Below are 14,063 nucleotides of genomic sequence, written 5' to 3' on the forward strand. Positions count from 1 at the left end.
AAGACTAAATATATATATATAAATATATATATAAATATATATATATATATATATATATATATATATATATATATATATATATGCTGAAAGCGTTCTTTTAGAAAAGGAGAGACCGCGGGAAAATGATGTCACTTCCTGTTTGGAGAATGTGTACTGTATAAGGATGGCGCGGAGCTGGTGGAAATATGCTTCAAGAATTTTTTAAAAATCGCTGTCTACAAGCAGTTTGAAAATTGCTAATTGGCTGCAAATGATATTTTACCCGTGTGATAGCATGAGTGTCACATCCTGAACTCCGCTGTACAGTGTTTGGTCCATCTTACAGTTTTATATCCGCCTGTTGTCGTTTGCTCACTACCAGAGATACAGGTATTGTTCATATACTTTAATTTAATTTCACTTTGTACACATACTATGCTAATGATTTTGATCGCTTTACTTCGTCGGAGTTCGTGTAAATCAACGATCTTACAGTTTCAAGTATACTTTTTGTAAGAAGTATAGTGTTTTTGGGAGGGGGTGATATATTGCTTTTTCAGCTTAATATTACGTTGATTCTTTTGTCCTTTTAGTACCACATTGAATTTGCATTACTTCAGTATAGGGTTTTTAAAGGAAATGACAGGAAGTGGTGTAGTTGAACTGACACATGCCCACTGTTGCTGTTAATGTCACTGTTTTCAGGAACTTCTTGTACTTTTGTCTTTCATTAGCTGACTGAAAATGGACTTAATGGATGAGCTTTGTGGAGATCTTATTGACAAGCCCTCTGGTAAGATTCTCCAGATGCACTTTATTTTCACATATTTGGCATGTTTTCTGGTAGGATCAGTAGAGTACTATTGTATTATCTATTATCTGTATGAATCTATTATATATTAAATTGATCTTAGATTTGTCCAGGTAATCCACAAATACTTTAACAAAACCACATTCTTGTCTATATATGCATTTAATTTTCAGCAATGTATTGTTCTGCCATGTCTCTGCAATAATACTTTAGGTGTATCTTGATAACACTGTCATTATAGCAGATAATCAACTTTACTAATGATTCCTCAACAATTTCACAAGATCATATTGACAAGTCACATGAGTAATAGTTGCATGAGCAGCACAACATTTAAATTTAAATTTGCATTTAAATTTGAGGCTAGGAATGATCACATTAATAACTGAATGTGCTTTCTAATATTTATCTATATGTATGTCATTTGATCCAGATAATGTTGTTTAGTTTACCTCTTGTGTTATTGCCCAGTTTCTTGTCTTAACAGGTTCAGCCCTTAGCTCTGTGAAAATAAAACATACGTGTATATATGATTGAAATGTTTTAAATTATGACTTTATCAGTGTTTGTGCTTGATACAGGTACATCTCTGCATTACAATGAGGACTCTGTGGACATTTACTCTGGCCTGGAGAACAGCCCTAAGGGTGATGGGCACCAAGGTGGGTTTCGTTAATGAGTCTTGAATTAAGTAAATCAGATTCCATAGTTTTTATATTTGTTTATAGTAATTTGTTGATGTATGAGTATCAGAGAAATAGAAGGGTGCATGTTTTTAGATTGTTATAGTTGTTGTATTGTCTTTTTATTATTAGGTGAATTTAACCCATTCGTTTCCCCTCGGACAATGGAATCAATGGATATATATGAGGAAATTATCAGGGAAGAACAAGAAGAAAAGGAGGCAACTTACAATGAGGTCTGTAACCTAAATTTACAATGAGGTCTTGTAACCTGAACTCTAAACTTTGAATATGGTTGCATGGCATGCTAATGGTTTGGTTTTACTTTAAATGTTAAGAAATGGACAGAATAGTTACATTATCACATTGTACTTATCTTTTATAACAGTTAAAGCAAAAATTTGATGATGCACAAAAACAAGTCAAGGAACTGCTTTCAAAGTTACAGCTACTGCAGACAAAGGTGTGTTTACTTTTTTTTAACAGTTATTGTTATATATTGATGCTTAATTAATACCCACACACATTGGTTAAAAACTTAAAATAATGAATCTGTTTTTTTGTACTTTATTTAAAGAATTCAAGTCTGAGCAGTGAAAACTTACTTCTGAAGAAGAACATTTGTTCTCTCATCAAGACGGCTAGAATGGAGATTGTGCGTAAGGATGAGGAGATTAGCAGACTCAGCAATAGGTAAAAACTTTAGCTCTGGTACTAAAATTCACAAAAAGATGATGGACCCTGGCTTGTGTCAGGATTGGATGGTTTTAATGTCATTTTCCTGTTTTTGTGTGTTGCCATCATAGGTCCGGTCGAGGAAGTTATGGTCAAAATTTCCGTCGATCTCAAATGGAAAATGGTCCGGCAAACACAAGGCACAGTTTGAACAATCCTACAAGTTCTGTTTTAGGATCACAAGGTGCTAGACAGGATAATACTATGAATGAAGTAAATCAGCACAGAAACACTGAGTCGAATCACTGTGCATATCTGCCAACTGCAGCACCACAACCATTTGAGGTGCTCCAGAGATGCCCTAGAACTGATCTTGAAAGTCCTCTGAACTGTCAGAATAAATCTGCTGCTAAACCTGACGATGAGACCCTCACTGTTCAACCAGAGCAAGACTGCAGACCTCACAGAACATCAGGGAGTATAAAAAATCCCACCATATCCACAGTGGCAGATGTCTTGAACACTCCCAAAACAAATAACTCTGGACCAAGAGTTCCTGATACAACTGATTGTCGATTTAGTAGCTTGAAGGAAAATAAAAACTCTCCCTTAAAACATACAGACAAGCTAGAAAAACCACAGAATTTCACAAGCCGGGACAAAAATTGTAACTCGAAGGATAAGCATGTGTCACTAGAGTCTCAGAGAAAAGTGGATGGCAACTCAAGCAAGTCAGAAAGAAATGAAAAAGAGCTTGCAAAAGACAGTTCTGTGTCTAGTGAAAATAGAAATAAGCAGCCTGAAGTTACAGACTTTCTTAAAACTTCAGAACAATTGAAAAGCCCTTCCTCCCTGTCACACAAAGCCTCACCATCTGTCAATTCCAAGCCATCCAAAAGTTCAGATAAGACAGCAGCAGATGTGGAGGCACAGAGTCAAGGGAACATGCATAATGAAAATGCAGACAAAACTAGCAGAGAAACAAAACACACTGGCTCGAGATGTACAGATTGTACTGTGGTGGATGAAGAAAGCCATTCCCAAAACCACAAATGGAAGAAAAGAGATGCAAGTGGCCATGGAAGGAAAGAGGATAAAAGTTCTAGTGCAGCGAGGGGGAGCAGCAGAACGGAAAGAAGCAGAGACCATAAGCAAAAGAGGCCAAAGGAGAGTGAAAGGAGTAAAAGAGATGAGGGTAACAACTGCAGTAGTAGTAGAGAAAGAAGCAGTAACAGGTCAGACAGTAGCAAAGAATATGAGAGAAGGAGTACAAAGGAGATGGATAATAAAGATGAAGATAAAAGATCTAAGAAACAAGTTGATGTCTTAGACAGTAGGCAAGCTTTTTCTTCTCCCAGACGTGATTCTCAACGAAAGGATATTTATAAGGGGAAATTATCAAGCAGAATCGAGGAGCCATCATCAAAAAGCAAACGCTCTCATTGCTATGATAAATCTAGAGCGACAGATGATTTAAAATGCCCTGCCAAAAATGGAAGTTCTGAAAAGAATTGTTTTGAAGACAAGGGTAAAGTCAAGGACAGAGAAAGAAAAAGAGGTGGACATTTGGAGGAGCATAGGGTACAGAAGCATGGAGAATCAAAAAATGTTCTTACCAAAGATGGCAGAAAGAACTCTCCTAAAAAGCACAAAAAATACAGAAAAGGTCAAGATAGTAAGAATGAGATAGACAAACATCTTGAATCTATTCATGCTGAGTCACCATCGGTAGCTGTCAGCATCAATCGCTGCCAAACATCTGAGGATAATAGTCCAGACAGAAAACTGAGTTTCATGGAGACATTGAACCTCACCCTATCGCCTCTTAAGAAGCAGAAGCAGTCCTCTGATACCACAGAAGCTCATGAGAGCAGATTATCTGATGCTGGGGAGGAATTCTGTGTCATAGATGAATTGAACAGCCAGCACAGTGATGAGGAAATGGATAAGAACCCTGAGGCTACAACTGCAGGTGAAAAAGAAGACCTTACCAGTTCTTGCAAACAGTCTGGACAAGTTGTTGATCTCTTCACAGCTGTAGCCTCTGAGAAGCCCTCAGCTGAACAAACCGATATGGAGGTACAAGAAGAGAATGCCACTGAAAGTCAAGAGGATGTGGACAAAGTGCCATCCATTGTTGAAACCTCAGAGGAGAAAAAAGGCAAGACTTCAGATTCCAATGTGTTAGACAATGATTTGTCATCAAAATTAACCCTTACAAAAGAATCTCCAAATCGTGTCTGTGAGAACGGACTCTCTGGGAAGACGGAAGACTCTCCGGGAATTATAGATAATGCTGTTGTCTCTAATACTTTGCTCTGTAAAACATTAGAAGTGGTCGTTTCAGATAATACTCCTGATTCAATAGTAGATGGTTGTCAGCAACAAGATCCTTCTGCCACTTTGTCTGAGGAGACTTCTCACATGGAAATCCAAAGAAATCCTCAGGCCAAGTCTCAGGATTTACTACCTGCATCAAATGGGATTTGTCAAGATGATGTATCATGCTCTGACAAAGCACAAAGTATTCCTAAGATTAATTCTTCTAGGAATTCTGGGAGTTCTGTCAACATGGAAGTTTCATCTAGTACAATTAGTGCAGATCTAGATGACCCAAGCAATGTTATTTGTGATGATGAACAAGGGGGTACTTCAAAACAGGACAATAAGATAGCAGGGGAATCATCTGAACATTCAAAATCAATTAAAACACAGCACACATCAGAAAATCTGAAAATGTCTGAAAAATCCCTTCAAAGTCCATTATGGAGTCAGAACACTATGGCTCAAAATGAGAGCACCACTGTTGGAGAGGATACAATGTCATCTTCGCAACCTGGTTCCTTTGAGCCAGATTCCACAGAAAAAGAAGAACAGAACACAAAGTCTTCGAACCCTGCTGTGCTTTGCCATGATGAAGACTCCATGATGCTTACCCTGAGGAACATCAGAGTTATTCCAGAGCCCATCAGCCCTCTCACAAGTCCAGTCCGTCAGGTGAAAAAAGTACAGCCTCAGCGTGCTGAGAAGCAACCACATGTCAAAAGTCTTAACAAAGGTAAGTGGTGTTGTTTTTTTTGTTGATAGTATTGCTGTTTAATATTGTAAGTTTCCCATAATTGCCAAAAATTGCACTAGTTACTCCATGAACATTTGATTGAAATGCATGTTTGCCTGACTCTTGTAATAATTGGCCCAACAGGTGTAGGTGTACATCTTACTAATGTTAATTTCTTTATTTCCTTTCAAGATCTCTCAACTGTAACGACTCGCAGTGATAAGGATGAAGTAAATATGGACATGAACAAGGAGAATAAGTCACCTGACTCTTCTGTCACAGCTTCCTCCAACAAAGGGACAAAAGATGCCCTCTCGGCTTGTGGAACTGATGAAGATGAGCTGGAGGATGGTGAAATAGTGAGTGAGAGTGAAGAAGAAGGACCTCTGTTTATCCAGACTCCTCCAAGAGAAAAGGAAAAACCAACCTCAAAGACTCCAAGTCCAAAGCTACCTGCAGCTGGGAAAAGAGTGTCCCAAAAGAAATCTTGTCCCCCTGCTAAATATTCAGAGAAAAGCAAGTGTTCAAAGTCGTCTGCTTCTAACGACAGTCCCACCTCAAGTAAGAGACGCTTTAAAACTGTCAGCCCACCATTGAAATCAGCGGTCTATACGCTAGACGGATTTATGGACATGTTAGGATCTATTCGAGTTGAGTTGAGGAAAAAGTACATGAAGCTTCAGAAAAATGTCACTAAGACTGCATTCTGCTGTATAGTGGATATGTCTCATGCCTCTTTTATAGAATTTATTAATGCGGTTGACTTGGATAAATTGTGCTGCCAAGGTAATGACATAAAAGTTAGACTTAATAAGATTATTTCATCAATCATGAGCAAGGTCACCAAGAATGGCATCGTCAATCGTATCTTTGAGCAGAGAGCTGGAGATCTCAAGCAGAAGTTGTGGACATTTGTGGATGGGCAGTTTGATTTCTTGTTCAAGGAACTAAAGACAGCACTCAAAAGTGAGTCTGAGCCATCCAAGAATGCATCATATGAAAATAAAAATTCAACCATTAAAAGAAAAGAGGTTGAAAGTGAGGTGGTAGATAAAGAACCTTTCAGCACACCTGGGCATCTTCACAGGGCCAAGAAGTCTAAAGTTGACACAGGAAGTTTTGTCAGAGAGGCCCTTCCAAATAATCTGCCTCGCAGAGGACTTGGGAGCAGAGGTAAAAACATAAAAGCTGTCATGAATGAAGATGATCAGCCTGCAAAGGTGACGACATCACATCAGCTTCCTACTTCGTCCTCTGAAAGGTCTTTCCACGAAGGTACCTCAGAATCTGGCAATAGAATCTCTTCCTATGTCCGACGTCTCTCCCATAATGGATCGATTCAGGATAAGTCGGACTTTGAAATTCTAACCGAGCAGCAGACTTCAAGCTTAACCTTCAACTTGGTCTCTGACTCTCAAATGGGAGAGATATTCAAGTGTCTTTTGCAAGGGTCTGATTTGCTTGAATCCAACATACCCGTTGGGGACAATACAAGTTGGCCACTGAGCACGCCTCGAAAAGAAGGACTTCCAGGGGAGAGTTTTATTGGCATTATGACCCCTAACAAGACAACCCCATCAAAATTCATCACACCCTGGTCTTCCATTTCCCCCTACAAGTTTCCTTCAAACAGCAAAATGCTGGTAGACCCAGCAATTCTCGATGAAAGCTGCTTGTTAGAAGTGCCCTCTAATTCTGAACCATGCCAGCTTCAGTCAACTGTAATCTCTCAGAGATCTTTCTCTATCTTGGCGGAAGATCTAGCCGTGTCCCTCACCATTCCCTCACCATTAAAGTCTGATAGTCACTTGAGTTTCTTGCACCCTGGTACTGGACAGCCATTGTCTGCCCCAAACAGTGTCCTCAGTGCACATTATAGTGAAGACGCTCTTCTTGATGGAGAAGATGCCACCGAACAGGACATTCACCTTTCTCTGGACACTGACAACTCCAGTTGTGGGTCAAGTCCCAGCAGGACATGGGAGGGCTCTAATCCATCTGGTTTCCAATTCCAACCCAATTTACAAATGCAGGCTGTGGTAATGGAGAGGTCAAATGATCATTTCATTGTGCGAATAAGACGAACATCTACTGGCCCAGTTGAAAGTAAACAAAATGAAGGGAAAGCAGTACCAGCATCAGCTGAATGTCCAGAGCCATCTCTTAAGCCTAATCTCACTCTGACCCATGAAGACTTGGGTCCTGCACCTGGAGAGACGTTGAACAAAAGCCCAACCAAGGTAAACGAGTCATGTCACATAGATAATGATAAAGCAGTAGAATCTCAACCATCAAGCCAAAAATCCTCATCTGAAGGTGATGACAACTTGTCCTGCAACAATGCTGAGCCTGTTTCCATAGAAGCATGCGTTACTGCTCCTGAGGAAAGCACTGCAACAGAGACTGAAACATCAGAGACGATGTTAGGAAATGTAAGGAACACAACTCAAACCCCAAGGGCACCAGAGTCTAAATCTGAGAGGGTGTCAAAGAAACGCAGGCTGCACCAATCTGAGCCAAAGGCAAAGCGCCCAAAGGTAGATAAATCTCAAGATAAACATTCCAAGTCCAGGCATAAGAAAAGGTCAAAATCCTCCAAAGAAAAAGGCTCAAAAACTGCAGTACCCCAGGTGTCCCCTAGCAGCCTATCTGCTAAGAATGTAATCAGGAAGAAAGGAGAAGTGGTGGTGACATGGACCAGGTGAGTTCAATGAATTTCCACTCCTGTTTTGTGTTATTAATTCTCTTTGCATAATGTGTTTTTGTACTTCAGTTTAAGAAACCAATAAATAAAAGCTTATGTCTTTTGAAGGGATGAAGATCGCGATATACTCATCGAGCTTAAAATGAAGGGCACTTCACCTAAGACATTTGCTGCTCTGTCGAAAAGGTTGAAGAAGTCAACAGAGCAGGTATGCTTTGTTACTGTGTTCTCTAAAATATGATTTAAGCTAACTTCTTTGTCGTAAAACTAATGATTGCTATTCTTTGACAGATTGAGGAGCGATTCTCTCAATTGATGAAGCTATTCAAGAAGAAAGAGAAAATGGAGAATTGATTGAAGAACGAGATTGAACATACTTTGCAAAGAAGTCTGTGGAGATTTCAATATCTGCATCAGCATCCAACTGCAGAATTATAATACATTGAATATAAAAATAAGTGTATTTTACCTGTCGTCCATCTGTTTGAAAAAGCACTTACAGTTGTAACTCACCAAAAGATCTGCAGTAAATGGTATGATCTGTTTTAGAGGCTTTTTTTTTTTTTTTTTAGGTTACCAACATCAGATTAACAACATTCATAATTACTGCAGAGCAGACACCAAACAGGCAACATTTTGAAGAATTTATTAACTAGAGAAACATCTGCAGTGTGGTCCCTGAAATTTACATTAATCTGTGTCAAGGACATAGACACAACAAAGTAGATAAATGACGCTTCATAGTATTTTCAGTGCATAAAGCCCTGTATGATGCCTTAGAATTTACTTGTTCTTCATTATTTTGGCAAGTTAGTCATTGCACAAAGTACTACAGTTGTCGTGTTTTTATGCAATTAAATGAACAAAGTATTTAAAGGACATTAACTTGTATTACAAGTTGACTTTTGTGATATTTGCAATGCCTTTTAAACCTACCTCTGAACTACAAATGTTTTAAAATCTTTAACCTAAATGCTTATAGACCTGCTATAGTTTTGATCACTTAATTTTTTTCTCCCATTTGGTTACGTGAATGAGGTTGGTGTTGGAGTAACATGGCTCTAAATGTAGAGATGGAAAAGATTTTTTTTATTTTTTGGTCTGCAGTTGTCAGGATTTGAATTTTCAGTCTTTGATACATTAGTCATCCTGAAAGATTTAATTTTCATAAAGATGACTTATCAGTAACATTAAGAGTAGTTTCTCTTTTTTTCTCTCTCTCTTTTTTTTTTTGTGTAGGTAATGAATAAGGGGAGTGTTTCCTTGTATATATATTTGTAAAGTTGAAATGAACAGATTTTTCTATGATCATTTTTTTAAACAATTTATTTTTTTCTCAAAGAGAAACCTAGATGTGGGAAAATACCTTGTATGTTGTTTGGAAATAAATTTTGTAAATATTTGTAAGTTCTGACAAATCTTTCAATGTTTTGAAATAAATCTTATTTATGACATCTTACAGCAAGTTCCTCTTGAGATGAATATTTTGCAGTTTTCAAACTGCATCTAAGACTTATCTAAATGTTTGGTTCTCAGTTCTTATTTTGGATTAGTCAATTCAAAATAATATTTGCCATATCACAGGATTATATATACTGTTTGAAACAAATTTGATATAAAATATCAAAACAATGGCAAACAAAAGATGTTTGGGTATCTGTTTTTGCAATTACAATTAACCAACTGATGTCAATGTGATTTTTAGTTGATGTATAAAGTCAGTTATATATCACCATCATGTTTAGGCTTACTATTGTAGTTTGTATCACAGGAGGTATAAATCCTGTGATTCATTGAACAATTCACAGCTCACTGACAATACTATGGTCCAGGCAGAAGTGAGATATTTAGGTCACAGTCTGGCAGCTGTTAACCTTACTTCACCTATGAAATCAGTGTTGCCAAGTCCACGGTTTTCCTGTGGAATTGGGCTACTTTTACACTGTTGCAGTGGGTTGTTTTTTCTCTAGTCCAGGTTGAAGCGGAACCCCCAACCCTTAAACCCCCACGGAATGCAATTGGGCAAGTTTTGGTCCTGATTAGGCGGGTTTTGAATTGCAAGTGGTCTTGTTTTGTTACACAAACCTGGCAACCCTGTCTGAAATCTAGATTTAACTTCTGTTCACACAGATGTAACCTAAATGACTTGATTGTACAAAATCTACATGAATTTACATCTAGCTAAAAATCTTGGATTTTTTGTACATGTACACTAAAACATTTTTAAATAAGTAACAACAACAAAAAAAAATTTAGAAGGTAAATACTATAAATGAGCTTCAGCAGCATGCTGGTATTAAATCTGAACTTTGCACCTAGTGGAATGTATGGTATGCAATTGTTAAACTCCAGAGTTAATTACATATCTATCTGCACTAAGCTATTAACAGCTGGCTTATATTCTTGAAGGCGGTTTTCAGCTTATCTCTTGTTACATCACCCTCAGACTAGCCAAAAATAGCCCTTCAAGCATTTGACTATAAAATCGGACATGACACATTGATCATCATGTCTCGCCTAGATACAAGTACTATATGTTCAGAGTGGAATTCTGGCTTATTGCTTACTGAATACTGCACAGTACACACACTGTACATATTAGTTTTAGGAATTAATAAAACAGTATGTATTATGCAACAATAAACATTTCAAGAAGCAGTATGCTAGTGTTGTCACATGACCTCATCACAATGCATGGGAGTGCAATTTTACACATTTAATGTAGCGTAAAAATGTCTTTTTTACACTATTTTTGGAAATCCAATAAAATGAGTCAATATAAAGATGTTAAAAACTGCAGCTAGAATTATTTCCAGTTCACTTGTCTCACTGGAAATGGAAGGTCAAGTCAAACACACTCATGTATACTGCACATTTTGGCCTTAGTAGTCCATCTTTGTGCTGTGCGTATTGAAAATGTGCATACTGGATGCTGTATACATACTTTATACTATAGTATGCTATTCTAATCTCACAGTATTTTAAGTGCATATATTCCATTAACATTAAGATAATGTTGGGTATGTTCAGATTTTACAGTTTATTATTAATTACCTGAACATAAACACATTTCCACACAGGTCATGGGGTATTTTGGAATTTTATGTTCCCCCTGACCTGCCCTCAACTGTTGTGATGCAATTTAGCCCCCTCAGGGTACCGTCCAGCCTACAGATCGATAGCAGCATTGTATGAGTTCAATGCACAGAGAAACTGGACTTCATTCAACAAAGCGATGTCCACAGAGGAGTACAAATTACTCCCGCGAGGATGAAAGGATACTGGAGTTGTATGATATTGTTTTTAGTGTGATAAACTGATGCAGCAAGTGTTCTGTGAATATCTCTAAAATGTAAGTTTTTATTTTTTTTTCAGTGTAATTAACGTAACCTTTTTTGTCTATCTATTATCTATCTATCTATCTCATAAACAATAATTTGCCCAAGCAATTTATAACGTTCACTGTTTCAGTTTTAGGCCATGTGAAAATGGGAGATTGGAACTTGCTAGGGAGTATCTTGGAGGAGGTTCACATTCACTCCACCATTGTGGGCAAAATCTGGCTCACCATTCTTTTTATTTTCCGTATGCTTGTGCTCGGGGTTGCTGCGGAAGACGTGTGGGACGATGAGCAAAGTGAGTTTGTGTGCAACACAGAGCAGCCTGGATGCAAGACTGTCTGCTACGACCAGGCGTTCCCCATATCTCTCATCAGATACTGGGTCTTACAGATCATCTTTGTCTCCTCACCATCTTTGGTGTACATGGGCCATGCACTCTACCGGCTCCGAACGCTGGAGAAGCAGCGCCACAAGAAGAAAGCTCAGCTGAAAGTGGAGCTGGAGGAGACGGAGGTTTTGGAGGATCACAAAAGGATAGAGAAGGAGCTTAAGAAGCTGGATGAGCAGAAGAAAGTGAGGAAGGCCCCTCTGAGGGGTTCCTTGCTGCGCACATACGTGTTGCATATCTTAACCAGGTCAGTGGTGGAGGTGGGATTCATAGTGGGGCAGTACGTGCTTTATGGTATCGGACTGGCGCCGTTATACAAGTGCGAGCGTGACCCCTGCCCCAACAGTGTGGACTGCTTCGTTTCACGGCCGACAGAGAAGAGCATCTTCATGATTTTCATGCTGGTCATTGCAGGGGCGTCCCTGTTCCTCAATCTCCTAGAGATATTCCATCTTGGTGTGAGAAAGATCAAGCAGACCATCTATGGATCCAAGTACAATGGAGATGAAGATAGCGTTTGCAGGTCAAAGAAAAACTCCATGGTCCAACAAGTATGCATCCTTACCAATTCCTCACCTCAAAAACATATGCATTTGACGCACACTTCCCTCGCAGTGGTGCCAGATAAGCAGACCGAATCTTTGCCTCTCTATATGCCAATGGCTGGTCCTCCACCTAGTCACGAGGTGCCAAAAGGTGACCCTAGCGGATCTGAGCAACCCCCCAGGGAGAACCGGCTTCCTAGCCAGCCCGAATTTCAGACTCTCCAGCAGTTGGGAGCCACAGAACGACGGTCCACTTTAGACAGCCGTCTGCACTCCTGCAGCAGCGAGGAGTCTGGGCCCAAGGGCTCTGGACCACCCAGAAATGTCGGTGAGCAGCCCAGAGCTTCACTCAGAGCCAGTCACATAGAAATACCAGCAGCATTACGGAAGCAGAGCCGCGTCAGTCAGTGTAAAGACTTCAGTGAGGAGAGTGATTCCCCAGAGAGCGGGAACTACCCCACTGCCAGGAAAGCAAGCTTCATGTCACGGGGGCTTTCAGAGAGCCCGTCTGATAGTCCAGCCTCCAAGAGTGGATCAGACACGGAGGCTAACCGTATAGCTCAAGGGGAGAGTCCAGCTATAACACCACCCCCTGCCGCTGGACGCAGAATGTCAATGGTGAGTAGAGGAACATATAATCCACTATCCGCTTGATAAGTAGTGGCGAAACAAATACTGTTTCTGGGTCCAAGCTTCTGTTCCATTTCAACAAGTGAGGCAACTTTATAAAGTTTATGAGCACTATTCAAACTTTTAAAAAGCTCACGACTATAGTCTCCGGGCTCATGGTGTCCCAAACACAGATATTTAAAGATTTAGTAAAGATGAATCACTGTCTGGCCAACTAAGATTGACGAACAGTCAAATCTCATCAACGAAATCATGAAAATGTTTCTTATTTTTTTCTCAAACAGGCAAAAAAAGTTCATCATAACGATAAATAAGGACGTTTTTCAAATTTTCGTTATATGAAATGTGAATATTTGGTTTCATTTTTCATATTGCGCTTTTTTTTATTGAATAAAATGCCATTTTCATTGACGAAAGTTATAGGCCTATGTTATTTTAGTCAGAGTAGAAATTACTATAATTAAAATTATATGATGACAAATTGACTACACAAAGGATATTTTTTGACAAAAACTGACTAAAGAATTGTAAAAAAAAAAAAAAAAAAAAAAAGTGTAAAAAAATAAAATCAACCAAAATGCCATTTTTACGTTCACCGTGTATTGTAGATTTTTAAATTTGATATGTAGGAAAATGACTCATGCAGTAAAGATGAATAATTTCTTTTCTCTTCTTTTTTTTCAGAGCATGATCCTGGAACTGTCTTCAATCATGAAAAAGTGACATTTTGGAACCGTCTTCTAAGCGGATAGCAAAGATGGAAATTGCTGTGTATTCCTCTGGCTTAATTTTTATTGACTCCATCATTATTCCATAATTAATTTAACTGACATACATACTGTAGTAGAGCTACTCTCAATAAATGCATTCACAACATTTAGGCCTAGTCACTCTCTCTCGCTTTACAGTTCATAGATGGTGGTGGCTATATATTTATCTATATCAAGCAACACCTGTTGCCAATCAGTCCTTACTATGGAATAAAAAGTGCTTTTGTGTTCACTGTGATATTATTATCAGATTATTTGTTTCCTCAACAGACTTTCCTCATTATTTAATATAAAAATCCATCTTTTTTTTTAATTATCGCAAACGCTTTTATTTTTATATTCATAGTTTTCACATGACGTCACATTATTGGAACGCCCATCGGGAGGGCAAAACAAGGCTTTCCTCCATTGCCCGCCAGCGATTTTTTTTTTACCAGGTTTACCGACTTTTACAAAGTTCTAATGAAGTAAGTAATTTA

General features: G+C 38.7%; 2 protein-coding genes across 3 annotated transcripts; both read left to right on the forward strand.

Moving 5' to 3' along the window:
* Positions 1–124: 124 nt before the first annotated feature.
* Positions 125–9,369, forward strand: casp8ap2 (caspase 8 associated protein 2). Of its 2 annotated transcripts, none has more exons than XM_048206753.1 (10): positions 125–369; positions 685–772; positions 1,372–1,452; positions 1,606–1,709; positions 1,862–1,936; positions 2,051–2,166; positions 2,280–5,206; positions 5,399–7,907; positions 8,019–8,118; positions 8,202–9,369. In XM_048206753.1, exons 2-10 carry the CDS (start codon positions 724–726, stop codon positions 8,262–8,264), a joined length of 6,024 nt encoding a protein of 2,007 aa, XP_048062710.1. In that variant the 5' UTR covers positions 125–369; positions 685–723; the 3' UTR covers positions 8,265–9,369. The 2 variants fall into 2 exon arrangements, with proteins under 2 accessions (XP_048062710.1, XP_048062709.1); XM_048206752.1 differs by having other exon boundaries at positions 714–772.
* Positions 9,370–11,376: 2,007 nt separating this feature from the next.
* gja10b (gap junction protein alpha 10 b) lies at positions 11,377–13,806 on the forward strand. Its single transcript, XM_048206760.1, has 2 exons — positions 11,377–12,802; positions 13,499–13,806. The coding sequence occupies exons 1-2, from the start codon at positions 11,399–11,401 to the stop codon at positions 13,535–13,537; spliced, it is 1,443 nt and encodes a 480-aa protein (XP_048062717.1). The 5' UTR covers positions 11,377–11,398; the 3' UTR covers positions 13,538–13,806.
* Positions 13,807–14,063: the final 257 nt, after the last annotated feature.

Source organism: Megalobrama amblycephala, linkage group LG11 (assembly GCF_018812025.1).
Source record: "Megalobrama amblycephala isolate DHTTF-2021 linkage group LG11, ASM1881202v1, whole genome shotgun sequence".
In the NCBI taxonomy this organism is placed as follows: Eukaryota; Metazoa; Chordata; class Actinopteri; order Cypriniformes; family Xenocyprididae; genus Megalobrama; species Megalobrama amblycephala.

Excerpts from the sequence above, each read along its gene's own strand:
- casp8ap2 (XM_048206753.1), top strand. The coding sequence starts at position 724 with ATGGACTTAATGGATGAGCTTTGTGGAGATCTTATTGACAAGCCCTCT. Across the intron at positions 1,937-2,050 it reads TACAGCTACTGCAGACAAAG|AATTCAAGTCTGAGCAGTGA; the intron begins GTGTGTTTACTT and ends CTTTATTTAAAG. Across the intron at positions 5,207-5,398 it reads TGTCAAAAGTCTTAACAAAG|ATCTCTCAACTGTAACGACT; the intron begins GTAAGTGGTGTT and ends TTTCCTTTCAAG.
- gja10b (XM_048206760.1), top strand. The coding sequence starts at position 11,399 with ATGGGAGATTGGAACTTGCTAGGGAGTATCTTGGAGGAGGTTCACATT. Across the intron at positions 12,803-13,498 it reads CTGGACGCAGAATGTCAATG|AGCATGATCCTGGAACTGTC; the intron begins GTGAGTAGAGGA and ends CTTTTTTTTCAG.